The sequence below is a fragment of the Apiospora phragmitis genome, assembly GCF_038363925.1.
Source record: "Apiospora phragmitis strain CBS 135458 chromosome Unknown utg000002l:1.0-5516284.0:1.0-5523493.0, whole genome shotgun sequence".
Classification (NCBI taxonomy): domain Eukaryota; kingdom Fungi; phylum Ascomycota; class Sordariomycetes; order Amphisphaeriales; family Apiosporaceae; genus Apiospora; species Apiospora phragmitis.
Genome location: NW_027117400.1, coordinates 5267311 through 5294279, shown reverse-complemented (window position 1 = coordinate 5294279; position 26969 = coordinate 5267311). Strand labels below are relative to the sequence as shown.

General features: G+C 54.4%; 9 protein-coding genes across 9 annotated transcripts; 3 read left to right on the top strand and 6 right to left on the bottom strand.

Moving 5' to 3' along the window:
• Positions 1 to 300: 300 nt before the first annotated feature.
• On the bottom strand, positions 301 to 3320 carry PG994_002426 (uncharacterized protein; the record flags this gene model as incomplete). Its single annotated transcript, XM_066853835.1, has 2 exons — positions 301 to 3085; positions 3262 to 3320. The coding sequence occupies 2 exons, from the start codon at positions 3318 to 3320 to the stop codon at positions 301 to 303; spliced, it is 2844 nt and encodes a 947-aa protein (XP_066721976.1).
• A 787-nt stretch (positions 3321 to 4107) lies between these two features.
• Positions 4108 to 5182, bottom strand: PG994_002425 (Endoglucanase-4-like protein 1; the record flags this gene model as incomplete). Its single annotated transcript, XM_066853834.1, has 2 exons — positions 4108 to 4219; positions 4734 to 5182. The coding sequence occupies 2 exons, from the start codon at positions 5180 to 5182 to the stop codon at positions 4108 to 4110; spliced, it is 561 nt and encodes a 186-aa protein (XP_066721975.1).
• A 2066-nt stretch (positions 5183 to 7248) lies between these two features.
• On the bottom strand, positions 7249 to 9117 carry PG994_002424 (alkaline proteinase; the record flags this gene model as incomplete). The annotated part of the gene is made up of 6 exons (XM_066853833.1): positions 7249 to 7530; positions 7629 to 7885; positions 7978 to 8121; positions 8172 to 8251; positions 8376 to 8698; positions 8833 to 9117. 6 exons carry the CDS (start codon positions 9115 to 9117, stop codon positions 7249 to 7251), a joined length of 1371 nt encoding a protein of 456 aa, XP_066721974.1.
• Positions 9118 to 9929: 812 nt separating this feature from the next.
• Positions 9930 to 13596, bottom strand: PG994_002423 (male sterility protein-domain-containing protein; the record flags this gene model as incomplete). Its single annotated transcript, XM_066853832.1, has 3 exons — positions 9930 to 10697; positions 10747 to 13102; positions 13154 to 13596. 3 exons carry the CDS (start codon positions 13594 to 13596, stop codon positions 9930 to 9932), a joined length of 3567 nt encoding a protein of 1188 aa, XP_066721973.1.
• Positions 13597 to 14127: 531 nt separating this feature from the next.
• On the top strand, positions 14128 to 15041 carry PG994_002422 (uncharacterized protein; the record flags this gene model as incomplete). The annotated part of the gene is made up of 2 exons (XM_066853831.1): positions 14128 to 14652; positions 14709 to 15041. 2 exons carry the CDS (start codon positions 14128 to 14130, stop codon positions 15039 to 15041), a joined length of 858 nt encoding a protein of 285 aa, XP_066721972.1.
• Positions 15042 to 15249: 208 nt separating this feature from the next.
• Positions 15250 to 16980, bottom strand: PG994_002421 (uncharacterized protein; the record flags this gene model as incomplete). The annotated part of the gene is made up of 1 exon (XM_066853830.1): positions 15250 to 16980. One exon carries the CDS (start codon positions 16978 to 16980, stop codon positions 15250 to 15252), a length of 1731 nt encoding a protein of 576 aa, XP_066721971.1.
• Positions 16981 to 20523: 3543 nt separating this feature from the next.
• PG994_002420 (uncharacterized protein) lies at positions 20524 to 22093 on the bottom strand (the record flags this gene model as incomplete). Its single annotated transcript, XM_066853829.1, has 5 exons — positions 20524 to 21008; positions 21059 to 21251; positions 21307 to 21655; positions 21718 to 21912; positions 21945 to 22093. The coding sequence occupies 5 exons, from the start codon at positions 22091 to 22093 to the stop codon at positions 20524 to 20526; spliced, it is 1371 nt and encodes a 456-aa protein (XP_066721970.1).
• A 1043-nt stretch (positions 22094 to 23136) lies between these two features.
• Positions 23137 to 24152, top strand: PG994_002419 (catechol O-methyltransferase; the record flags this gene model as incomplete). The annotated part of the gene is made up of 4 exons (XM_066853828.1): positions 23137 to 23202; positions 23289 to 23817; positions 23890 to 24050; positions 24111 to 24152. 4 exons carry the CDS (start codon positions 23137 to 23139, stop codon positions 24150 to 24152), a joined length of 798 nt encoding a protein of 265 aa, XP_066721969.1.
• An 861-nt stretch (positions 24153 to 25013) lies between these two features.
• On the top strand, positions 25014 to 26248 carry PG994_002418 (glycosyltransferase family 8 protein; the record flags this gene model as incomplete). Its single annotated transcript, XM_066853827.1, is given in 2 exon segments — positions 25014 to 25457; positions 25475 to 26248. The coding sequence occupies 2 exon segments, from the start codon at positions 25014 to 25016 to the stop codon at positions 26246 to 26248; spliced, it is 1218 nt and encodes a 405-aa protein (XP_066721968.1).
• Positions 26249 to 26969: the final 721 nt, after the last annotated feature.

Genomic DNA, 26969 nt, shown 5'->3' with positions numbered 1-26969 from the left:
TAGGAATAAATAAAAATTTAAAACTATGACCATAACCCTTCTTTTTGTGCCTTTTGTTTTATTTTAGTTATGTGCAATAGCAGTGGCCGGAAGACTGGCAGATCGAGGATGACTATGTAATAATATCTCGCATATTCACTATGCGCACTCGATACTTTTATACCCTGTCATGTAATAAGCATCTATTCCATCGTCGTGACTTGCTATTCCCCCGCCTGTGTTGGCTAGGAGTAAAGGGGTATCGATATTTCCCCGACCAGGTCCCGCTCGGTATGTAACTGGGATCTGATCAGCTTCCGTTCAAGGGCCGAAGCCGCCCCCAAGTATCATGCCGCCAAAATCGTTCCACTGCCCCTCTCGGTACGTCCAGGAGCCGTCCGGGAACCCAAAGTGCGCCGCCATGTCGGCGGGGAACTGGATGTCTGAGGGCGTCTCCGCCATGACCAAGTCACTACCCTCACCACCTCCCTCGTGGTGCAGTCCATTGCTTTCGAATGTTGCCGCGGCGTCGATTTCCATCTGGGAGGTCTGGTTGCTGTTCGTATTGGAGTCATCGATGATATTGGGGTGGTACGGTGCCTGTGGTTGGTGGCGGCTACTACCGTTCTCGGGCATCGGAAAACATGAAGAAGTGGCGGGCGGACCAGTAACAGCGGCAGGGCCTTCTACAGCAGGGCTCCGTATGAATTCGTCCACCAGACCGACCAGCTCGCCCACCACGACGGCGAACCGGTGGTTCGTCCCGGGCACGAGCGGAATTTGCGCGACACGGGCAGCGAGCTCGGCGCAGCTGTGCAGCAGCGCCCGCGACGTATCCAATCGGCTGTCCCTATCGCCACCACCTCCACCCCCACCAGCAGCATGGAAAGACTGGATCACACGGTTCCCGCCGCGCTTCGCGTCGTACATGACGCCCAGGACCAGCACCTGCGCGGCCTGGTACAGGAAGTAGAAGTCCCACCCGGTGACCTGGTCGAAGAGGCCGTCGGCGTCGAGCCGGAGCAGCAGGCGGGCCGACGCCTGGGCCGCATCGATGCAGACGTCGGTGAGGAAGGCGTTGCAGCCGCCGCCGCCTTCGGGGACGCCCAGGTTGCTGTTGGGGTGGTGTCGTCGTCTGGGGGTACCCTCGTGGTTATGATTGGAATCGTTAATGTTGTTGCTGCTGCCGTCGAATAGGTGGCTGGCTGAGGTGAGCATGGGGTTGCGCGTGATGACGCAGAGGATGTGGTGGTATTGCACGTGCATCAGGAGAAGCGACCTTTTCAACCGCGGCGTCATCGTCGATTCATTAGAGCCTGCTGCTGCTGCTTCTTGTCCGTGGATGTTGTTGTTGTTTTCCATGGCGGCCGTGGCGGCTTGCTGGGATAGTTCGTGCGGGAGGTTATCCCTCCACCTCCGCAGGTCGCGGATCAGGCTGGCCGCCCGGGAAAGCGGCCCGTTGGAGTTGTAGACATCTTCGGCCCCGCCAGTGGAGCTGCTACTATTGTTCATGGTCCTTACGACTCGACAGGCCTGCGAGAGCATTCTCAGCAGGTGCGTCGAGTGTTCCATCGTCGCGTCCGCTCCCGGGGTCGCAAGGGACGACTGGATGGCCGCGCTGGTATTGCACGAGGCGTCGCAAATAGCGCTCGGCCGGTCGAGCGACGCGGCCTGCATCAACTCGAATTCGTATAAAGTCCACCAGAGGCGTTTCCTCAGCAGAAGCATGGGATTTTGGGCTCCTGTTGCTGCTGCTTCCGGGTTGGTGGTGCCAAATTGCTCTTGCACCTTGGCATCGCGGTGGAGGCCGATGGCGATGGAGATGCGCACCGCGGCCCCCGTCAGGGTCCAGCAGGAGTCCTTGTTGTTGGTGTTGTTCAGATGCAGCGCGGCGAGGAGCAAGGCCTGCACCGCCGCGATACTCGAAGTGAACACCACGCTGGGCAAGAGGGTGTGCACCTTGCGCCACCATCGGTCTTCGGCGTTTTGGCCACGAGCAGTGGACAAGACGTCGTCGCCGGGAAGGACCGTCCGCCGCGCGAGGAGGAGCACGCACAGGAAACTGCAGACCCACGATGCGTCGACATCTACGCTGCTGTTGCTGCTTTCGGCCATATGCGAAGGTTGTTTCTGTTCCTGATGACGACGAAAGCGCTCGTACTTTCGCCGGAAGCATTCCTCGGACAGCACGGGAAAGTCAGGGTGGATGCGCTCGAAAAAGGCGTCGACGAGCCGATCCGGGATGGTCCCGGACAATAGACTGTCCTCCGAAGTATGCGTAGCTCTTTCGTCCTCACCATCGTCTTGCTCTTCGCTGTTATTATCATCATCACTCTCGCTACCATCCGAAGCCGGGGATTCCACGGCCTCATGAGGATGAGGAGGAGCAGGTGGAGGAGTGCGGTGGTCGATGCTCATCTCGCGCCCGAGATCGGCCACTTTGCCCACCCAAGCCTTGTCGGCTACCGCGTGGTTGGCGAAGAGGAAGAATTGCCCCTGGCTCTGGCCGTGCGAGTTCCGACCGGCGAGCATGGCCCGCATGCGGATCTGGAAGATGTAGCTGCTGGCGGGGCCGATGTACTGCATCTGGCCCTGCTGGTCGCGCAGGACGGGCATCTGCTGTTGTTGTTCCTCCACCTTCTCTTCATCGTCATCATGTGCGGCAACAACGACCTGCGCGGGATTGTTACTGCTTCTTCTTCTTCTTCCGCCGCTGCTGTCGTCATTATTCTCCACCTGAATCGAAGACGAAGAAGCAGCTCCTCCCGCGGGCGTGAGGCTGCTGCTGCTGCCATAGTAAGTATTAGGTTGCTGCTGCTGCTCCGGAATGGCAGGAATTCCCAGCGATGCCCCCAGCGCGTGCAGGCCCTCGACGCTCGTCGTGTCGGCGCCGGGCACCAGGCCCTGGACCAGCCGCTCCAGCAGCCCCACGCGCGCCTCAAGGCTCTCCTCCACGTTGGCGAGGACGCGCCGCTTGCGCGTCTGTGTCGTCACGCAGGGGAACCCGTGCGTCTCGCAGTAGCGGCAGGGCGCGCGGCTATCGTCTCCATCCTGGCTGGCGAGGTCCGACAGCAGCCGGTGGCACTTCTGTTTCCGGGACTTGCATCTGTTGAGAAGCTTATTAGAATATCGGAATGGGCGCGATGGAAATGAAATATGTCACATCATTAGTTCTAGGAACAGAGAGGGAAACACAAAACTAATAATAAGAAGAAGAAGAAGAAGAAGAAGAAAAAACGAAGGAAGGAAAGAAAGAAAGAAAGATGGTTTGAAGCTCCTTACTTGTCGCAACTAATCTCGGTGCGTTTCCGCCGTTCTAGCGGAACACGACGGCTCGGCATGTTCCATAGGGCTGCATCCGAAAGATGCGACCTGAGAGCTATGATTTGCTAGGTTGAGTACGCAAGTAGGCCTTTCTTTCGGTTTCTTTCCAGAGTTGGGGGACCTTTCGTGTAGGATGGTGTGCTCAAGCAAACACGACAGATTCCTCACAGGAAGGGACCCGGGTCATTGTTTTGCACAATCACCCGTGCAGAAAATGAGGCACGCATGCAGAGGGCGCAGCAACATACATGCACAGCGAGCATATGTCGCTTCACGGCTGTCGAGGCGCCGTAGTACTCGTTAAAGATCCTTGGGGTTTATCACTTGCCCGAATGGTACTCTCCTCCATCCCGGACCGTCCCCCCGCATCGCGTAGCCCCTGGAGATGAGGGGTTTGCGTGCATGCTAACGCTATTCAATTAGCAGCAACCCCGCATAGATGGGATGTTGATCACTGACGATCTTTTGTTGTTGATCACTCCCCAAAAAGGGGGGATCTGATATATCAGAATTGTGCCCGAAGAGAGAGTTTCTTCACATATCCTCGTTTGGTGTGAGCTCATTTGGGATCTACCCCCGATTCTTGGCCGGACTGATGCACTTTCCTGGACAGCCTGCCCACGCTGAATGGCCCAGTCGAGTGATTCCATACTACAAACGCTGGACTCCCCAGGCATACAAATTGAGGAATCACACGCCAGCAAGGAGAAGACGTGATTTGAACATCAAGTGGTTATTTGCATTCAAGAATATATCTACCAGAGGCCCAATATACAGTTACAGACCGATGAAAAACGGTTGTTCTCATCCAAACTTTGTTTTTCCAAAAAGGGGTACACGAATCGAAAGATTCCAATATGCCTGCTGGGACATATTGGTCTGAGCATTGCTACTCAGTGGTTCTTGCTGTGCGCGACTGCAAGGCAGAAGCGATTTACAGGCTGCTGACCTGGCGAGCGTGGCGGCGCTTCTTGCAGGGCTTGGCGGAAGGCTTGGGGGCGGCCGAGGTGGGAGCGGCAGCAGCAGAAGAGGTGGCGGCAGGAGCAGCGCTCTTGGTGGCAGCCGGGGCGCTGGAAGCAGGGGCGCTGGAGGCGGGGGCGGAGCCAGAGCCAGTGTTGGAAGAGCCGGAACCGGCGCCGAAGGCCAGGGCGGGACCGGGGATGGGGTACGAGTCGAGCTTTTGGTAGATGTTGAACTTGATGCCGGCGTCGCTGGCCGTGTACAGCTTGGTGGCGGGCGTGGCCGTGGGCAGCTCGGAGCCGGAGCCCGTGACCTCGAGGTTGATGCACTGGGGGTAGTTCTGCGCGCCGTTCTCCTGGCCGGCCGAGTGCAGCGCGATGATCTCGTGGCGCAGGACGTAGTTGCCGGCCTTGAGCGAGGCCGGGATGGTGGCGGTCCAGCTGTTGTTGTTGGCGATGAGGTCGTCCGACGCGAACTTGCCGGGGCTGGACGAGCCGTCCACGAGGCCGGCCTGGTCGATCTTGAAGAAGTTCAGCGAGCCCGGGCTGGCCTTAGAGCAGTCGCCGTCGCAGGCGGCCATGTAGTCGAGGACGGGCCCCTTGTGGGACTCGGGCCAGGTGTCCCAGAAGAGCTCGACCTTGTCGCCGGCGGCGACCTTGGCACTGAGGGCGCCGGGCGCGCCGCCGCGGTGGCAGGCGATGTCGCTGGTGCCGAAGGCCTCGGGGCCGACGAAGCCGTTGTCGGTGGCCGTGGTGGCCCAGGCGATGCGCTGGACCTTGGGGTTCTCGTAGGGGGCCGACGAGGCCGGGTAGCCCTGGTAGGACTGGCCGTTGATCTTGATCTCCTGGACGTGGCCGTGGGCGGCGGCGAGGCCGGCACCGGCGGCGATGGCCAAGGCGAGGGGGTTGAAGGAAGGCATCTTGTTGGTAATGTGATAGATGTGGTGTACGAGGAGACGGTAGTCGAAAAGTTGGGATAGTGTGCAAGGGGCTGCAAGAAGCGAATGGGTTGCTGGTAGACAGGAGTAGTAGCAGTAGTCTGAGTGGCCGGCTTGCGGGTAAAGAATGTGAAGTTAACTGCAGTCGATACAGGAGCGAAAGAATGAAGCTCGAAAGAGTGAAAGTGAATGAATGCAAGACCAATGATGCGTGTGATGAGGGAAGGGAAAAAACTAATGCATCGTGAGGATATTCCTACCTTTAAGTACGGCCATCTTGGCAACTCATCCCATCAGTTGGGTCCAGGCACACACACACCACTTACAAGACAGCCAGCCCACTGATTGGTTCGCTTACAAGGCAGGAGGCTATCCTGGGACCTTGGCTATCCAGGTTGGGCCCTCCGCTGGCCAAGGCCGAGACGACAGGATGGTGGATATCTGTCCGACACCGATGGATCCTCGCAGGCCCGAGATGTCAGAAAACGCCAAGGGTTCCGGGGAGTGTCAATCAATGTGACGAGACCATGTGGTTAGGACGCGGCGTAGTTGTGGGCAGAGGAAATGAAATGAGCAGGGGGAGACAGCGTTCTTTCGGGAAGCTGTCAGGCTGTTTGTTTCATCGCGGTGGACTCGACGTTGAGAAGGGGGGCCGTTGTCGCTTGACTGGGCCGATAATCATGAGAGTTCAGACGAAAACCGATCCAGAAAAATCCAGACGCTCGAGCAATTGTTTGTTCCGACTACTGCAACTGGATACCGAGTCCCCTTCTGAGGATCCCCGAAGTGAGTTGCCGGTATTTGATAACCTAAAATCAATGAATCGTTTGCGTTCAATCGGTAGGCACATCACACACACACACTCCCTCTTTCGCTACTCTGGGGCAGTGAGAGTGATTGTGATGCCAGCAATTCAAAGGATTGATGGCAACTTGAAGACAGGGTGACTAGGGTCTTGGCTGGCCAATCGCATCTTGCGTCAACGCGTGGTGGCATGAAATGAATCCAAATGAAGGCATCGTCATCGCTGTCAATGGGCGGCACGGGACATTGTCGAGGGATTCTGGGTAAAGGCAAGCGAAAGGGTTTCCATGTCGGAGGCTCGCATTTTTGGTGGGGTCTTCACTTGGTTAGCGGGCGGCTCATGATTCAAGCAGGGGTTCCTGCAGGGGTTCCAGGGCGGGAACTTGGGCCGAACAAGCCTAGACTGGCCTAGCGCCAACCCGAATTGCTGGAATTCAGAGGGAGGCCCAGGGGCGTCCAGGGGGGCCTAGGGGGTGACAGACCCTTGACTCTCGAGCAGGGCGCTTGAGCCACGTCGCGGATATATTGCTGCGATCTTGAGAGCGGACGAAAAATCTGCTGTACAAATGAACCAGACAGAAAAGGCCTCAGATCTCAAGAGGTGGGACTCTATCTCACTCATTCCCTCTCTCGGTAAGCTTCGCGTCAATCCCATCTATCATTCATCGCGATTCTGCTGCAAGCCATCGTATCGTCCGCTTAGTGCCGTACCGAGGTAGTTTATTCCCGGGTATCGTATGGCTTCGCCGACGGAAGCTGTCATGGGCAACACTGCCAACGACCAGAAATCCAACACCGAATACACCAAATTTATTGGCGGGATACTTTTATCAGAGTTCCTTCGTGTCCTGGCCTACGATTTGCGTAAAAAACATCGGAAGTGATGCCTCGCCAGACCCGGGCGATAGCCGCTTCGTTCACCGTTGAGCAAGGGTCTTGCATCCACACAGTTTTTCAGCTCGTCAGGACTGGACTGGTCCATGCTGGCAGTGGACCATCGGTTCGTACGTCTATTACCTAGGTGAACTCTCGGCAAAGCTTGTCTCACAAGTCGGACCCATTCGACCACAGTTTTCCCACCAGTCGCGCGACAAGCAGGCAGACCACAGTCGTCGGCCTGGCCGGGCGGAATAACTAGCACGCAATTTCCTTGCTATTCCCTTCGCTACATACTTAGGTACTTACTTACACATGCCGACGCAATTCCAGCGCTCAGTGTTGACAGTTGGCAGACTGCGCCGCGCCTACGACTGCATTCCGTTGCTGGCAATTCTGGTAAACTCGTTGTAAACGTCCGGAGTGTCCGCCGGGGCTTCCTTTCCTTCGCGGTCCTTCCTGTACGACCCTATGCTCTGGAGCCGGTCGCACATCCTTCGTCCAGGGGTCGCTTGCCCCGGTCCGTCCAGGTCCATTATGTACGCGCCCAGTCCCGCCGCGTGCGGCGCCGCCATCGACGTTCCGGATTGCGCCTTCGTCCCGCCCCCAGGCCAGGCCGAGAGGACTTCGACACCTGGCGCGAGAAGATCCTGCGGGGCAGCGGTGGTTAGCATGCGTGCGTGCAAGTGTGATTGGTAGGCCTCAAAAGAAAAGGAGGCAACAGCGGCTTCTTCCCTCGAAAACTTACCACTCCCACGCCATAATTGCTGAACCAGGCTTTCGTGTCGTATATGTCTACGGCGGCGATGGTGCATGCTTCAGGCTCCGCTGCGGGCGAACACTTCTCTACCCGCCCATAATTGTTGCCAGCTGCCGCGACCATGAAGATGCCCTTCTTGGAGGCGATTCGGGTGGCAATCATGACGGCGTCTGGCTTACCCGCCTTCTGAAATTCGCTCGCGATGGTACTACCAATCGACATGTTGACCACCGATTTGTTGAGTCCTGCAACCAACCACGGAAACCGTTAGCCTTCTGGTCTTGTCCAGGGTGGAGAGGGGGGAGATGTAGTGAAGTCCTGCATTTCCCGCACGTACGTTGGTGCTCTTCTGCGTCCTTGATAACCCACTGCATGGCTCGAAGAACATTGCTCGGATGTCCGTTGCCTTCTTTGTTGATCACCTTCAGGGCCACCAGATTCGTCTCCTGGGCAACACCTAGCGACTTTCCACCTATGATGCCTGCGCAGTCTTTGAGCAGAAAAACACTCGTTAGCGTGAAACCCACATACGGCGCCTCTTTCGGGCGTCAAGGGACTTACGTGTGCCATGGCCGTGGTCGTCACCGCCGGTTGGCATCCAACCCTCGCCCCTATTGTAATCCGTGTCAGTGAACAAGGCCCCCTACCAACTTGACAGACGTGATAATGCGAGCGAACGTGTATGTATGCATGTGTGTGTGAGAGCGAGAGAGAGAGAGAGAGAGTTCGTCTTACTCGTTGTTGTGGCTCGCTTCCAAGAACGTGCCGCCCCATTTGGCCCGACCTCCGAACTCCGGATGGTCGAGGTCGATGCCCGTGTCCAAGATGTACACGGTACCGGTGCGGCCCGTGGAGTTGGGTCGGTACTCGAGAGGCTGGCCCCATTGGATGGGCCCGTGGGAGATTCGATGGAGGCCCCACGGCCAATTCCCGGGAATTTTCCAATTCACGGGAAGTCTGGTAACGGGACCGTCGTCGTTGGAGGTGCTGACCGGTTCGGTGTCGTTGTGTACGGTATCGTAGAGCGAGAACGGGGTGTCGGGCTGGATGAACGCGATCTAGAGAGGCGAGGAGAGTAAGTATGTGTGTGCGTGCTCAGCCAGCCCGGACTGGCTGGCTGTAGAAAGTTATGGGAGTCGATGCAGGAGATGACATCTTCTTGTTGTCGTTGAGTGGTTTAGTTTTAACTTACGTGAGGCGAATCTGCCATCGACTGTACCGCCATCTCGGACCCAGGTCCGCGCATGACGTATCCCCGCATCAGGCCTTCGCCAAAGTCGAAGGTATGATGTGGTGCAGCGCCGGCCGCGGCCGCCAGGTTGCGCGTGTGCAGGAAGGCCTCGTGGGGGGCATCGTCGTTCATCACCACGATCCACCCGTGCTTAGCCGCCTCCGTGGTGAATTCGGTCGATCTGGGGATGAAGGGAGCTGCCAGGGCAGCTCCGGCTCCGAGCAGTACGGTCAAGGGAAATATCATCTTGGGTACTGGCCGGGGTGATAGTCGTGCGTAGTGCGAAGATAGATGGAGGGAGGGAGGATGGACACAGGTGCCGCTTTCCTGGAAGGACTGCAGAGTAATTGTAGTAATTTTGCTTAAGTCGCCTCTGTCTTATCTAAATCGTCTTATAACTGCGCATCGGGTCGCGATAGGGCCAGGGACTAGAGTACTCTAGCAGGAGTGCGCTGTTTAATAATCGTCTCTCTTGTTACATCGCCTTTTCTATTTCACGCTGGATTCTGCCCAACCAGGTATCTATCTAGGAAAGTCAATTCTTATAAGTCCAGATCGCGTGCCGGAGTGGCGTTATATAGGTGGATAATGCGGATTGTGTTCTTTTATCTTATATCTTTTTTTAATATAGATTTATATTAACTTATTCCAGGGGAAACGATACGTTTATAACAATAAGGATAAGGAGTAAATTACCCTTATAATGTAGGTAAACTTAGTAAAACACTATCATACCCAATGCCCTCGAGCTTTTTGAAGATTCTCCGACATTTCTATGGATCGACAAAAGCTTGATAAGTAAAAACTGGATGCAAGCCTATGGAAAATGCGAAGATGTTTCCACTTCCCTTTCCCTAGTTGCTCTTTGTTCCTCATGCGATATGTATTCCCGTGTCTCCGGTCGTACGTTTGCTTAAGAAGGGAAGTTGAGTTGGATACCTTGCTAGCGAAGAGCCGACCTGTCTAGGTGCAGTGTCCGACAGGCTACCTTCAGGTCGTTCTACGTCCCCCCTTATTGCACACGTATCATGCTTGCCAGTATTAACCCCTTATCTGTATCAGCTACACAGGCCACTGCTTTCTTGTAGCCAGTTCCACATCTGAAGTATCCTCGCCTTGTCAAGCGGCTTGATGTGCCGAATGGTATTCGACACCGCTCCCGTACGACTGAGTTCGAAAACGGGCCCAGACTTGTTCGTCGTGGTTGCTTTGGCATCGTCCGAGGTGGAGCCAGCGCTGCCACCGCTCTCCTTTGGTTGCTGGTCTTCCGAATACTTGCCCTTCCAGAGGTCCAACAGGCCTTGTGACGAGCGACCCGACATGCCACTGTCCAGATTGGCTTCCAGCTTCTTGACCCAGACCGAGGGAGGCACCGTCTCGAAAGAAGCAGCTGATTGTTGTTTTTGCTGCTGCTGCTGCTGCTGCTGTTGCTCAGCGCAACTGCCACTGGACGAGATGATATCCAGCATCTCGCGCCATGTGGGCCGATGATGAGGATTAAGCACGTGATAGACCGGAATCCCATCATCACCATCGCTGCCACTTGGTTGAGATGACGCCGTAGATTCGTGCCGGCCGCCAATCGCAATCTCAATGACCGCCTGAGCCGCCAGCTCGACGGGCAGCCAGTTCAGCGGCGCGTCCCCGAGGTCCGGTAGGCAGCCCGTCAAGCGCGCGGTCGACAGCATGAGCGGGTATGCCTCGCTCGCGTTCCAGATGCCCAAGTGGTTCGCGAAGAGCTGGCCGACGCGGATGATGGAGATCGGAGGAGGCGGAGCGGTCGTCAATTGGTCCTGGTCATCATCGACTCTTCCCCTCTTGACTCTCTTCGGGGATGTACTTGTCGTGTGCCTCGGCGCATATGTTCTCGGCTACCCACTTGGACCTCGCGTAGCCGAGAGGTGTCGCATCCGCCGGATCGGTCGAGATCTGTTCCGCGATGCTGCTGCTGCCCGAAGACGATGACGATGACGCGTTATTGATCACCGCCGCGGTCGAGCTGACAAAGTAGAACCGCGATCCGGACTCCGCCGCGAGCCGGATCAAGTTCCGCGTGGCCGCGAAGTGCTGGCCGAAGGAGCCGATGCGCAGACTGAAGTTCACCGCCCAGGCCGAATGGACAATGACGGCCTGCTGGGTCCGGAGGCGGTCGAGGAACCGCGGGGCAAGCCCGAAGTCGGGCCGGTCGAGCTCGCTGGGCAGGCAGACGACGCGGCCCTCGTGCCAATGGGCCTCGTCCCAGGCTTCGAGGCTGGTGAGGCCCCGCTTCGAGAGCGCTTTGGAGACGCGCTCGTGGGAGGCGGAGGGGGTCTGGGCGCGGAGGAGGCAGTAGATCCTGCGGATGTTGGGATCCTGCAAGAGGTGATGGACGATGTGGGCACCGAGTGCGCCGGTAGCGCCTGTCAGGATGACGATGATGCCGCTGCTGCTCTTGTTTGCCAACGGCCGGCGGAAAGTTAGATCACTGAAGCTACTAACGTTCTGCTGAACTAAGTCTCTCATTAACGCCATGTCGGCATCTTGTTGTCGTTCTTGATGATGACGATCCCGCCGCTCCTTTCCGCCGTGCTCGTCTGGTGATGGCGACTGCTGCTGCCACCGGACGTGCAACACATGATCCACGAGTTCGTTGATGGTGGCGCAGTCGTAGATGATGTTGATCGGTAGCGGACCAGACCCGTCCGGCAGCAGGTTGCATTCGATCGCCTTGCGGATCTGGATGCAGGCGATGGAGTCCACGCCTTGTCCGTACAGATCTTGGGACGGATCGAGATCCTGACCCAGGACTTGGGCGAACGTCCCTGCAATGGCTGAAGGCACATCATCGTCATTTGACACATAATGAGAACTCTCCCCTAATCCCCCTGATACTCCCTTGTAAGATTTTTCAATCAAATCGCCGTGCCGGTCTTCAGCTTGGCGGCGCATGATGGTCCCCTTGCTACTTTTCGGAAGCGATTTCTCCTCCCCTTCTTCTGTCCCTGCCATTACCACTGCTACCAGCATAGCCTTACTGAGTCGTGCGTGACTCTGCGAGTCCTTGTTCAGCTTCTGTATGACCGGCCAGACTGCCTCAACGACCTCGGATTCCGATGTTACGTGGCCGCCGCGCGGAAACAACAGCGCGCCGGGGTAGTCCCTGCCGCCCCCAAAGACCAAGATGTCCCGCAAGTGCGTCGACGCCGCGGCGAGGATCGCGCCCTCGAGCGGCGACGGATCGAACTTCTTGCCGTTGGCCAGCGTGATCTGGGTGTCGGACCGGCTGTGGTACCGCCACGCGCCCGGGAGCGACGGGTGCGGCTCGAACAGGTCCGCGGTCGCGTAGGACCCGTCTGGGCGGTTCGTCTTTGCTAGGAGCGGCCAGTCCGGCAGCGCGACCAGCTCCGAGAGCCCGTCGTCGCCGCGGGGTTCGAAGGCGAGGAGGGCGTCGTTCTTGTCTGCAGGCGCCCGGAGGAACTGCCACTCCTTGTCTTGGGCGTAGTCGCGGTCCGACGACAGGAGGAAGCCGCACTCGGCGCTGCCCATGCGCGAGACCAGGTTCACGTCCTGGCTGACCAGCTTATCGCCGACGGCTGCGGGCAGAGCGGCGCCGCCTACACCGACTGGGTCCATGGACTGCAACAGCCGTATCCCCTCGTCAGACTCTGACAGCATCTGCAGCACGTACGGCACCGAGGTGAAGTAGTAGCCCACCACTGTTGCTGCTTCGGCGACCGAAGAACTGGTCTCCTGATCACCGGTCGCAAACTGCCTCCGCCCCGCGCACTCGACCGCCTTCACGATGTTGGCCCCCGTGACGGGCGCGACGCCCTCGGGGAAGCACCAGATCATGGCGCCAGCGGCCCAGGCGCGGAAGCAGTCGGCCAGGCCCCCGTGGTAGAGCGGCGTGGTGGAAAAGGTGGCGGGTCTCTGGCTATCCGTCGGGGGCAGCCGGGGCAGGATGCCCACGGCGCCCCAGTGGGTCTGGTAGATCGGCTTGGGCAGGCCGGACGAAGTACCCGACGTGTGTCTGAGGTACGCGACGTCTGAGGTCTTTGGAGATGTTGTCGCTGCGTACTGGGATACGTCATCAGAAGAGTTGGGTGATGATATGTCGTAGGAGGGAATGTCCAGTATCCTCAGCGTTTCCCTCAGGCCTTCTACCTTGTCGCGGTACCTCCGATCCACGAATACGGCAGCAGCCCCTGTAGTCGAGCATAAGTGGCTGATAGCCTTTTCTTCCAATTGAGGGCTAAAGGTTTTGATCAGAAGATTACTTCGTACGTTGTTGGAAATGACTTACGCCAAGAGGAAGGGGGTGTAGCCCAGTCGCATAAGGCCCAGCCAAGTGAAGACGAAATCTAAACTGCTCGCGCACATCAACCCGACTGTGCCCTTCGCCTCATGAGTTCGCGAATGCCCCAAGCAGGCACCTAATACCGTAGCTGCCATGAGTGAATGCTCCTTTAGTTCCCTGAACGTCACTTGGCGAGGACTGGGGACATGTTGAGATGATGGCTGGTGCAGAGATGCCGAGGCTTCCTCGCTCTCACCACTCCCTCTCTCACCATCATCGCTGAAATTGGCGAACCCGATGGCTGGTGCATCTGGAATATCTTGCCCTTGACTATCTATCAACTCTAGCACCGTAGAGTACTCAATGGGCTGCTGAGTGGATTGCTTCTTCTTCCAAAGAGCCGCTTGCCCGAGGGTGCAGGTGAAGTAGTTCAAGTCCTGTGATTCCATAGCTACTCTCAATGGTTTCTCTCGTGAATTCAGCGCGGCCTCAATTCCAACTTTTCAGAAAGCCACTTGAATAGCTGATGAGTACTTGGCTCAACCGGGGATATTTTGTGTGGCGTAAAGAGGGCGTCGCAATCGCTAATGGCGATGACAGTGTGTGTGTCGGGGCACACCCCCACTTCCCAAGTACATCATGACCCGGATGGACTACGACTACTACAGAAGTCGTATAGGAATTTCATTTCAAGCCGTCATATAACCAGCTCAAGAGTGAACTAGATGCAGCGAGGTTTGCTTCGGCCTAATATCAATGCTAGGCATGATTATGACGTAATCGACTTGCATGCGGTGCCTCGTTCACTCCACCAGAGATTTGGATGCACCTGCAAGACATGCACCCTTCGGAGAGACCACCGCGCCACGCAACTATTGGATGGGCTGAAACTGTTCTCGAGTAATATCCAGTGCACGTTGACCAAACCACGCCACACCACACTATCGACAGCAAATCTAAACATCATCAACCAATCCAAAATGGCGAAGAGGACCATCACCGACACGCTCCGCCTCGCGAGCGCCCACCCGATCCCGCAGCTCGGCTTCGGCGTCTACAAGTCACCCCCCGACCTGTGCGTCCAGTCATGCCTCACGGCCCTGCGTGCCGGCTACCGCCACATCGACACGGCGCAGTACTACGCCAACGAGGCCGAGGTGGGCGAGGCGGTGCGGCGGTCCGGGCTCGGCCGCGGCGACGTCTTCCTCACCACCAAGATCCTCAGCCCGGCCGCGTCGGTGGACCAGAACTACCATAAGTGCGTCGAGAGCGTGCGGGAGCTGGACGCCGGTAAGGATGGGTCTGGCGGCTATGTGGACTTGTTCTTGATTCACAGCCCCAACTGCGGTGGCGCGCAGGGCCGCAAGATGCTCTGGCAGGCACTCGAGCGGCTGCACCAGGAGGGCAAGGCCAAGAGTATTGGCGTCAGCAACTTTGGCATCCAGCATATCGAGGAGCTGAAGGAATTTGCCAAGGTCTGGCCTCCGCACGTCAATCAGATTGAGGTAAGCAAAGTGTCTCGATACTCCCCCCTGGTCTAATGATTCTGATTCCTCAATAGCTACATCCCTGGTCGCAACAAACCGAGATCGTCGAGTACTGCGGAAAGCAGGGCATTGCCATCGAGGCCTACTGCCCCCTCGTCCGGAACACCAAGGCGGCGGACCCGACCTTGGTAAAAGTGGCCGAGAAGCACGGGGTGACGCCGAACCAGGTGCTGGTCCGGTACTGCCTGGAGAGGAACTGGATCCCGCTGCCCAAGAGCGACAATGAGGGCCGCATCCAAAAGAATGCAGATGTCTACGGCTTCGCGCTTGATAAGGAGGATATGGACGTGCTGAACGGGTTGAACCAGGGGGCGGCGGGCTCGATTGTGCAGGCTGTTGATAACTAGACATAGACGCCAAGCATCTCGGGCCACGAAATGAAATCATTCCAAACTATCATGGAGCTTACTTCGAATAATCGTGGGTTTGTTTAGATTGACGCGTCTGTATTATGCTCCAATCCTACTTTATTCATTCACATTACTCCCGCTTCTTGCTAAGAGCCCCCTATTGACGAATGACATTGGATTGAACTCAACATCTGGCCCTGACCACTTAAGCGCCGAGCAGCCATCCAATTAGGTACACCGTGTATTCTTTTGCTGACATCATTGGCTTCGTCCACGGTCGCATATACTCGACGTCTAGCAATTGAACATCTTGGTGGTGCTGACGTTGACCCTGGTCCATCGCCGCCCCTGCCACCAGGCATCGATGATGCTCAGCGGCCAGTATGCATGGTAGAGCGTGATCGCAGGCCATGGGTTCCCAACTCACCCACGTCCCTTCTTTCCAGGTGAGAACATGGGCGCAGAATGTAATGATGCCACCGATGAACTCTCGGAGAGAGATGCGACCGGTAGCAAGCCGATAAGCCGGATGGACGACTAGGGACAACAGGTCGTGTCCGATCCAGTACCGCGACTGCGCGCCCGACGGTGGCGTGACCAAATCCATCTCATCGGCCTCCTCGCCGTCTCCATTCGTCCTTGCTGCAGTACTGCTGCCGTTGATTTTGCTCTTAGGCTCGATGGCAGACAGGTACGCGCGCACCATATCGCGCATCTCAGGCCCTGGCTGCGCGAACAGGACGACGGCGGTATGGGCGCGCGGGTTGCACTCGATGGCATACATATTCCTCTGGAACCCCTGCTCGGTAACCCCGTCATCCTCGACCATGAAGTCAAAGCTCAAATGCCCCGTCATCGTTGCTCCGCCTTCGGACCGCGCCACGAACTCGCGCGTGAACCGCAGCATGGCCCGCGCCAGCGCCGAATCCGCCGGCAGCGGCCGGTAATGCATCAGCAGCTCTGCACTGGGGCAGGCCGCGAAGCAGCGGACCTGGCCCCGGACCACGAGCGCGTGCGTGCAGTACTCCTCGCCGCCGGGCACGAACTGCTGCGCGATCCAGGAGTTCGTGGTGGATATTTCGGGGAGGCGGGCGAGGTAGGCCTCGGTCTCGCGGCGCGTGGGCAGGGGCAGAAGTGTCATATTGCCGCGGTTCGCGTCGTCGACGCCGATGGGCTTGAGGATGAACTGCTTCTTCTTCTGGTTCTTCTTCTGTTGCTTCTCGTCGTCATTGGTTTCAGGAGCTGGTGAGGCCGAAGAAGAAGAAGAAGAAGAAGAAGAGGCGTAAAGAATGCCCAGGATCTCCCGCTGCGAAGTCACGGTGTGCGTCTCCGGGCAAGGCAGTCCGAGCCGCGCCGTCTTCCGCATGAAGCAGTCCTTCTCGTGCAGCCGCATCGTGGTCGCGCGGTCGAACTGGACGCAGCGGCACCGGGTGCGGCGCTCGAGGGCCTCCTTGGCCACGGCGTCCTCGGCCGCGCTGGCCACGCCCGAGCACGAGACCCAGAGGTCGATGCCGTCGGTCTGGACGATGTCGACGAGCCGCTCGACGTACGCGTCAGCAGCGCCACCCGCCTTGGACTTGTTAGGACTCGGCGTCGGCTTCGGCAGGCGGTAGAAGGCCGACAGGCTCCGCGACGAGCGCCCCGGGCACGGGATCCCCGGCGACTCGAAGTCGGCGCCGATGACGCGGTGGCCGGACAGGTGGAAGGCCCGGGCCAGGGCCAGGCCCTTGGCCATCCCGACGCCCGTCACCAAGATGGTACGGCGGTCTCGAGCATCTTCTTCGCGGTGGTGGACGGGAGAGGAGGTGGACTGAGGAAAGACGTATTGGGCAACGTGGCCGAGGCACAGCGTGAGGAGCGATAGAGGCAAGAGGAGAATGTTGAGGGCAATGAGACTGAACGTTCGGATGGTGTCTGATAAGGGATATTCAGCCATCATGGTTAAGTGTCAAGCTGTCCCAGCTGATGTTACGATGATGCTCGTGGTTGGTTGATCGAAGCGAAATTGTGTGATTAACAAACTCTCACCAACGGTGCTCAGCCTTCACTTTCACTTAGCCTCTCTACACCATGGACCAACTAAGTATGCTGTTCACGAGTAAACGGGTACTCTGGTATGGGAAGCCAGCGGGTCTCCACGGGTTCATGAGTGCCACACCGGCCAAGACCTAGGACAAGCTAGCTGGATAGCTAGGGTCGCTAGGGAGGCAATCGCGGATGCCTTGCAGTAGCTCAGAAGCTCTAAGCGATCATTCGAGGGTCGCCTAGCTTGAATACCCGGGTGAATTGCCGGGGCCACGACGGGGGAACGCCCCACTAGATCTGGCTTTGATGAATCATGGGAATCTGCCTGGCGCGGCCCGCCAATCGACATTCTTTCGTCAGCCGCAGGGTCGCCCGGAACGGATCGTGCTAACCGGGTTTCTTTACTTTCTTAATTCCTGGTTCCACCAACAAGTTAATATATTTGGTTGGAGATTGGAACTGTTGACTTTGCCTTGGCGGGCTCAGCTGCAACCCTATGTTATGCAGACGCTATGCATGTGGTAGACGTCATGACTTGACCTTCGCACATGCCAGTGAACAGGGGAGGCACATACATTCGGAGGAAAACATCCGGATCACGAAAGGCAGAAATGAGAGCAGCAAAGCAATTATGAAAAATGCCATGGGTCTTTCATATGTACCTAGTTATGTTATAGTAGTACGTACTGCAGTGGCAGGGGGTTTTTTTTTTTGGGGGGGGGGGGGGCGGATAGATATTATTTAAGGGAAAAGATGTTTGCCCGTTATAATAGACGTTTATTTAAAAATAAATGTTTGCCCGCCGAAATATTATTTATTTATTAAAATAATGTTTATTAATATTTATTCTTTAAAAAATATTTCTCCGTAAAGTATTTTTATACCTTCCGGGTATATATTACCGGTTTAAAATTTTAAAAATTATATAATAAGGTTATAAAAAAAGATTTATAAGGGAGGTTACGAATAAAATCTAAACATATAATTAATAAAAATATATTTCTATAGTTATTATTCTTAAATTATTTAAAATACTTAAATATAAATATTAAACTCGTTATTTAAATATATATAAGTTACTTTAAAGTTAACGAGTAAACATTATAATAAATAAATAAGCTAAAGCACCCCCTCACGGGCCACCCCGTTACGGGCCACCGCGTTTTACCTTATAAACGCGTCTTTTCACCGTGTATCCTAATTAGAAAACTTTTTAATTTAATTATTACTTTTTATTTTTTAAAGTTATTATTACCTTTATTTTTTTCGCTTATTTCTACTTTTTATAACGATATTTTCGTTTAATATTTAAAAGCGTATATAGGCTACTGTACGCGATATAAAGCTCGGAGCAACTATTTATAAATCCGCCTATAAATAATTAGCCCCTCGATTATATATCTAACGCCGTCTTGCCGGTATATTTATTAAAAATAAGTTTAATAAGGATTAGTAAATATTATTACTATTTTTAAAAGGCGAATTAGTATATTAGGCCGTTAATTAAGCTAGGTTAAATTTCGTATTAACGTTAATTAAGTTTAGGTTTATAGCTTAACGAATATTAAACGTTTCCAGGGCTTCTTATATTTTAAAATAATAATAATATACCCGTTTTTTAATTAAAAACGAGTCCGTTAAAACTATAAAGTTAAAAATAATTAATTATAGCCGGGTTAATAAAGTTATAGTAGTAAATATTAATATTTTTTTCGATAGATTTAATATTTTAAAGCTGGCTAATATCCTTTTTGAACGCTTTTATAATACTGACGAAATGGGTATCGGCTAAGGCGTTAGCGGTGATCATTAGGTAGTTGCCGAAGCCATTAGCTATCTAGCTTTTAAAAAAGACGTCGAGAAAGGGGAATAGATTACTGCCCTGGAGTGTATAGGCTGTAATAGGGTACCCCTCCCCGCCGCTGGTTATTTTTAAGGGGGCCGACGTCTAAAGCTAGTGGTTTTTAGATTAAGACGGCTATCTTTAGGATAACTGGCGGTTTAGAGCGTCGCCTAGAGGGTGGATTAATAATGCTATAGTTTTAGATTAAATTTAAAATATTTTTATTCTTTATATACGGTCTCGTTATAATAATAAATAGGTTATCTTAATTTATAATAATTATAAATTATATATAAACGATAATTTTTTATAGCTTTATTTTTTAAATAAAATATAGTTAATTTTTTATAAATTATATTATAATTATATAATATAGGTTTTAAATATAAGAGTTTTTAATTTATTAAAGAGAAGGTTAAAAATTATTTTAAAGAAGTATTTAAATACGGTTTTTAAATTAAAGCTTACGAAAATAAATATATTAAAGGTATACCGCTAGGTTAGGATTAATATATTAATTCTTTTTATAATTAAAAACGTTTAAAAAACGGTTAGGATTTATTTACGGGATTGCTCGAAGCCGTTATTATTAAAATACGTTATTTTAAAAGATGTAAGGGTTATCTAGGTACGTTTAAAGTTATCGGAAATAATTAAAAATTAATTATTACGGACTTTATTTTTAAAATACCCTTTTAATAACTCTTTATTAAAAAGGTTAATAAGGCTTTAAATTAAAGTATTAATAAAATTACGTATTTTAAAGCTTAGGTCGATTATTTTTAAACTAAACTCGATAAAAAAACTACGAGAGTATGTTAAAAGGTAAAAATCGTACCGGGATAACGATTTATTCGTATAGTTAATATACGCCGGGCTAAGCGGAGGCTAAGGGGTAGGGTCGTATACGAGGACGAAGCTAGCGATGTCGAAGTGTTAAGAGGGCCTCGTAACGTTATAGAAGCTATAAAAGATAATGGTACGGAGGCGGAGGATTATATTATTATTAAAAATAACGAAAGATAGTGTATTTACATTAATTCTAGCCGTAGAAATGGCTTTAATTACAGGGGTAACGGTAGCTCAGTAAAGTGGCCCGTGAGGGGGTGCTTTAGCTTAATGTATAATGTTTCGCCGATATAATGTTTACCTAGCCTCATTATTTCCCACTATAGTAATTAGACATAGATCGTTCGCAACCCGGAAGTGAGTGTATTGTTTAATGAAATTAATTTTTATCTAGAATTTCTAGCGTCGACCACCGTGGACTGTCAGATGTAGTCCATTAAGGGGTAAGATCGTTGTATTGATTGTTCTTGTCATTCTGTCCGTCTTGATCAAAGATTTGCCCTTCTTCTTGATGCCGGCCACGTCCATTTCGGACGTTCGGTCGTAAGGTTCATCCAGTCTGCAAGTATGCTTCTGTAGGACTTGGCGTGTATGCTTATCCATCTAGCATATCTGACATGGACGCGGCTAACGCTCTACACATCATGATGATAACATCCTAATACTCCGGAAAATCATATCATATCCCCAAACCAACATCCGCCGTTGGTGATGAACGCTATGCCTTTTCATGTAGTTAATGCCCAAAACGTGTTTTGCCTACTACGCCTGAGCCTTGATGCCATTAGGTCCATTGAGCAGACCGTTGGTTTGGCCGTTGATCACATTCTTCGCTTTCTCAAGCAGAGATTCATTGTCATTGGCGTGACCGTTGGCGTAGTCATTGCTGTGGCCGTTCGTGTGACCGTTCGTGCCATTGGCGCTCTGTGACTCGGAGAGGACGCCGGCTTGCTTGGCCGCAGCCTCCACGCCCAGCTCCTCGGTCGCGTTGTCGGTATAACCAGTGTCGCTACTGTCCACGTAGGCCTCCAGACCAGCACCTTCGCGGGGGTACGTCTTGCAGGCCTCCTTGTGCACGCGCAGCGCCTCTTGAAGCTCCCCCACCGAAACATCGTTCAAGAATGTGCAGCTGCCCAGAGGGTTGGGCACGGCCAGACGAAGGAGGCCGTCACGGGTCTTGAGGATGGCCGCGGTGCCCTTGTCGACCACGTCGTTGTCGAAGAGGGGGTGGTCGATGGAGAGACCGGCTCTGGAGAAAGTGTGAGAAGGCGTGTGTGCTCCGCATCGGAGAGTAGACCCCGCTTCTTGGCAAGGGTGGCAGTGAAAGCCATGTCGATGGAGATGGCGTGGCCGTGGCGCAAGGGGGTCTCGGGGATCAGCTCGTGCAGAGGCGACCAGGTGTGTCCGTAGGCGATGACACGGTCGAGTCCAATCTCGTGCAGGTTAGGGGACTCGAGCTTGAGCATCTCGTAAATGGCCTCCCGGTTGATCTAATGCAGAGTCAGTAACAATGACTTCGGTCATTGGGCATCAGTGTGGACTCACGATATCCGCGGCTGTCTTCAGCTGCGATGTGGCGCCGTCTCCACGTCCGAACTTGCGCTCAATGAGCTGCTCGCAGAACTTGTCCAGCAGGTCGAAGACCTGCAGGTGAGAGCACGAGGAAATCTTGATCAACTCGGCGAACCCGTTTCGCACCTGGGCGATGGGCAGGGTGCGCAGGAATGTGAAGTCCAGGAATGTGTGCATGGGGGCGTGGTAGGCGCCGAGGCGGTTCTTGTAGTTGCCGTAGTTGACGGCGACTTTGATGGAGACACTGGCATCGATGAGGCCGATGACGGTGGTGGGCACACGGATGAAGTTGGTGTTTCGTCGGTAAGAGGCGCAAGCAAATCTATTGCCAAGCGTCAGTTGAGAGTTGCTCGTCGAATACTCAGTGGGATGATAAGAACTTACCCAGCGACGTCAGTGACCAGCCCTCCACCGACAACCAGGACGGGCTCCTTGCGGATGATGCCGAACTCGGTCATGGAGTCGCAGATGCTCAAGTACGTGTCGATGGTCTTGGCCTTCTCGCCAATGGAGGTCTTGTGCACTTTGAGAGTGAGGCCGTAGTGCTCAAAGTACCGCTCCATCTTCTTGCCGTACATGCTGAAGACGTTCTTGTCCGTCACGGCCAGTACGCGTCCCCATTTTTGTAGCAGTCGGCCAGGCCCGAGTTGGCGACGTCGAAGACGCCGTCCACGAAGGTGAAGTTATACTCGATCTTCTCATAGCCCTCGACGTGGAAACCCGCCTTGGTCTCCTGGACATTCGCCTTGAGATCAGACATTTTGGAGGGTGAGGGGAAAGGGAGGCTGGCGAATGTGGGTAGAGAAGTGTCACGGGAGTGGCTATTGGCTCAAAGGGATGCTAGTACACCTTATCGTTTTGTCGCCGGTATCCGAGAGAGATCTGAAGAGACAAGAAGACTGAGTTGGGCTGGGACCGTGGAAACCCCGAGTTAGATGCCGGCCATGGCCTTCAAATAATGCCTGCCAAGCAGACCAGGAACTGCCGCATCGGGTAATCAACGCCGTCATGATAGCCAGTTGTTGACACGACGACTCTTTGTCGAGGACTGCAGCCAACTGCAAGGGACATCTTAGTTCCTCGCACCGTCTGCGCCGTTCCAATGATCACCTTGCGGTTTCTGTCACATTTCCATACCAAAACATATTAAGACACTGCCGGCCAGGATAGCTTAGACGGCGCCGCATCCCCTGGCGCTAGCATCAACAGGGGCTAGCATAGGGGTGAAAGGGGGGGTCAAGATCGGATGGGAAAGTCCCAAAATGCCATTTCCAAAGCAGATCCAAATTTTCCATTCGGCCAATTCCAATCAACCACCATTCCCGGATGTAGACCCCAAGGCCCGGACCAAGCCCCCCCCCATCTCGCTTATCTGCCTATGCTCTCTAGATCCGGCGCTAAGGAGAGCTGGCCATCACGACGTAGGACAGCCACAGGAAACAGGTGGGGACCATGGCTGGCCTTGGCTGGCCTCTACCAGCCAACGGACAAAGTCAATGACTTCAAGACACGAGATGGTGACCTCTTCGAACCGTTAGCTGTGGAAGAACAACGTAACTCCAATTCCTCGGCTGCAAGCGGGGCTTGAACCTGGATGGATGCGTAGCTGCCGACTGTTGCCTGGGAGACTATGAGCTGCACAGCAGTAACAGACAGTCCCCGGAGCGTGAAAACTCTGGCAGGCGTGTGAATATCACTTGGAAACCTACCGTAAACCATTTCATACCTGGAGATATACGCAATTGCCTTCTTCCACCCTCGTACTGAGTCCCAAGGCACATCTGACTTAGCGGCCTTGTTACCATGGGCAGCACACTGAAGCAAGCCGACTTCGAGGGACAGGCGTACCAGCCTCAGGAAGATGTCTACGTCAGTATATCTCCGAATCGCACCTTGGCGAGTTTACTTTTTCTGCTGTGAGGGTTCCGATTTGACTGACTGTTCAATCCATCCAGTTTGACGATGGCCGCGAAATCGCGCTGCTGCACTTCATGTACGGCCACCCGAGACTCGAGGAGCTGCGAGGAAACCCCCAAAAGGTCCTCGACGCCATTGACGAGTACGGGCGCACGAAGAAGTACCTCATGAACATTGGCGAGTACAAGTCCAAGACCGTAGTTGATCTCATCAAGAAAGAGAAGCCTCGAGTCATGCTCGAGCTGGGCGGCTATGTTGGCTACTCTGCCATCGCTTTTGGTGCTGCTTTGAAGGAAGCTGGCGGGAAACGCTACTTCAGCCTGGAGAAGAGCCCCGAGTTCGGCGCCGTCATCTCCATGCTGGTAGATCTGGCGGGACTCAGCGACGTCGTCAAGGTCGTCGTCGGCGGTAGCTCCGACTCTTTACGGCGGCTTCACAAGACAGGCCAGCTAGAGCGCATTGACCTCCTCTTCCTCGACCACTACAAGCCTCTTTACACCGAAGACTTGAAGCTCTGCGAAGAGCTTGGGATTGTAGGACTTGGATCCGTCTACGCGGCCGACAATGGTAAGGGAAAAGCCTTAGTGGAGTGTTCAAAGCTACGATGTGTGCTGTGGAGGACTAACGTTGAGTGTCTAGTTGTTAAACCCGGGAACCCTCCGTATCTCGATTATGTCAGAAGCTCGGTCGAACAGAAACGCCAGAAGGCGTCCAGCGCAGATGGCAATGGCCCGAAGGGAAGACCCGAGCTTGTCTACGATAGCAAATTCGTCGAGGGTTGGGAGCCCAGTGGTGTACCGGTAAGATGATGCGATACAGGTGAATTTATCTCATACCAAGCTTTGCTAACGGATTCCTAGGATGCACTCGAGATTACAAGATGCCTACGGGTGGAATCGTAGTCGACGGCGGCTACATTTGGTTAATACTCAACCCTGACGTAGCAATGTCAAATAGCTATAATGCGATAATCCAAATGGCTTTGTGTTAATGTGCTTAATACTAAGCACCTAAATTACTGTCAATTGGTGTGGCTGCTCCTTGTAATGTTTTCATCGCGCTTCCGTCGCGTTTTCATCGCGAAAACGTTTAGGTTGCTTCCATGCCCCCGGAAGGGTCCCCGGCGTGTCACACCCCTGTCACTGTAGCCTGAAGCCCAACCCCACCACTAGCGTTACAGCGGCTACAGGGGCTTGATCTTCTTAGATTCATCTCATTTAGTGGGCTTGCCGATGTAAACCCAGATTAACTCGCGGGAGCGAAGATCTCTGATGAACTAAGGTTAATACAAGTCCAGACGAAATAACAACCAGATCCACGTGCGAAGATCTTTGCTTACTACCGGTTGGCTTATCTGAGATTTTCATAGCCGCCATCTGGTTACATCTACTAGCACCGGCTACTGCCAAGAAAGCCTTTACTGCATCCCAGCGGTAGCCGCAGTGCCTAGTGACAGTGGCTGGAGAAGAGGGGTACAGCAAGAGGCGATTAAAGGTCCAGACCTTCATGCAATCGGATTTCATGAATCATCATCCTACTACCATATATTCTCACGTAGCGGTGATCAGGACGTTTCCGTCCGGGAAGTGATAGATCACATACTGTGGCTCTTCGATCCAGGGAACGGAGTGCTTCCGTGCTCGATACGCAACCAGTCCGTTGTATGAAAGCTACTGGTGCCTAGGCCGACCACTTCATCAACTCGAGATTTGCCAAGTCTCGATGGTAAGCAAAGTAACGTGTGCACAAACATCATCAGCAGCATGCCACCTCGATCGTCGTCACCCCAGCGACATGCTTACGTAACCCTCATCACGCGCGCCAGCTATCTGGCCGGCGTCGTGTTGCTGGCCGACACGCTGAGGCGCCACGGCAGCCAGTATCCCCTGGTCGTGCTCTACACGCCCAAGCTGTCTGCCGACGCCGTGCGCGCGCTTGAGCTCGAGGAGCCACGGCAGAACATGATACTGCGGCGGTGCGAGTACCTGCTGCCGCCCGGCGACGCCCAGATCACGCTGATCGCCCAGCGCTTCGAGGACACCTGGACCAAGCTCCGCGTATTCGAGCTGCCGTGTGAGGAAGACGACGGCTACGACGTGGTCTGCTACCTCGACGCCGACATGGCCGTCTTCCGCAATATGGACGCCATTTTCGACAAGGCTGAGCGGGAGCTGCCGGACGGCTGGCTGGGCGCCAACCACTGCTGCGTCTGCAACCGGGACAGGGACCCCTGGGCCCCGCCGACTGGCGCCCGGAGAACTGCGCATACACGCCCGTCTCCCATCCCGGCGGGCTCACGCAGCCCACGCAGCCGCCGAGTAGTGACAACGACCACGATGCTGCTACTCCTCCGCAGGAAGAAGGCCCGTCCAGGACGCACCGTCTGCTCAACGGCGGCATGTTCGTCTTCCGGCCCACGCGCGAACTTCGAGACTCCCTACTATCCTTCTTCCGCGCCAACCCGGCCATGTTGTCGACGTTCAAGTTTCCGGACCAGGACTTCCTGGCGCACTTCTTCCGGGGCCGGTGGCGCGCGCTGGGGTGGCAGTACAACGCGCTCAAGACGATGCGCTACTGGCACGGGGGCCTCTGGTGCGACGGCGAGGTCGTCTGCTTGCACTACATCGTCGACAAGCCGTGGGCGCGGCGCGTGGGCGGGGACGGGGTCGCGGGGTACAAGGGGCGTGACGGCGTGACGCATCGGTGGTGGTGGGATGCGTATGAAAAGTGGGAAGAAGAGCGACTGGGCAGCGGCACTAGCAGCACTAGCAGCAGCAGCAGCAGCAGCAGCAGCAGCAGTGGAGAGGAAAGTGACACGGCGGGTCATGGTGTCGTCGGTAGGGAAGTGGTCAGGCTCGTCCGCAGAGGGGTCGCGCCGCCCTTGGGGGTCTCGGACGGGTGGTTCGACGGTGTCGATCCGGACATGGAGGCCATCGGTGCCTCGGTTCAGGGGTTTGCGAACAACCAGGTCCCATCGTCAGCCGAGTCTAAAGCGTGAACGGTCTTACCTGGCTCGACGGGGGACGATGCTGCTCCTGGGGTTGCGTGCGGGGAAATCGTGGCCCCGGGGTCTCGTGGTCTCATGGGCGCGGATAGTAGGTATTGCTCTGTGGTTTAGCATCCTTCAAGGATTGTGCCCTATGAAGCCCCTGCCTGCCTCGTACTGCGTGTCAGTCCCTGTATACACATGTGTCATACGATATAAACAGCTGTGAAAGGAAGGACGAAAGTATATCTCTAAAAGTGCGCAAAGCTGACTCGTATCGTCCATCACTTGGAACATATAGGTGTCGTCCGGTAAGCTGCCGTGCCGGCAAACTGTAATGTGTCAAGGGACCGTTCTGGTTATATGTTAATATTTCAATGCAACTTCTTGAATATAAATATTATGTTTCTCGAGGGATTTCTCTTTCTAGAAGTAAGGAGAAGCGACCCTTAAGGCGAACAGGGCTTCTGCATTAGAAAATGAGGAACTTCCAGAAGCAACAAACGGCAATTCCGATGCTTGGTTCCTACTGGGTCGTGAACCACAATCACCGCAGCCGCTATTTACTTTTACCAATACCCGTGGTGTGAGACAGAGGCAGCCCTCGACTGCGGGCTGGACCCATGTCTCACTAAGATTGGGCAATCGCCATGACCTTGGCATCGTGCCTCAGTCCAACGGCGGCGGCTGCTGCAGACCCAGATCCTTCTTTTCGTGAGCCGACGGAATGGAT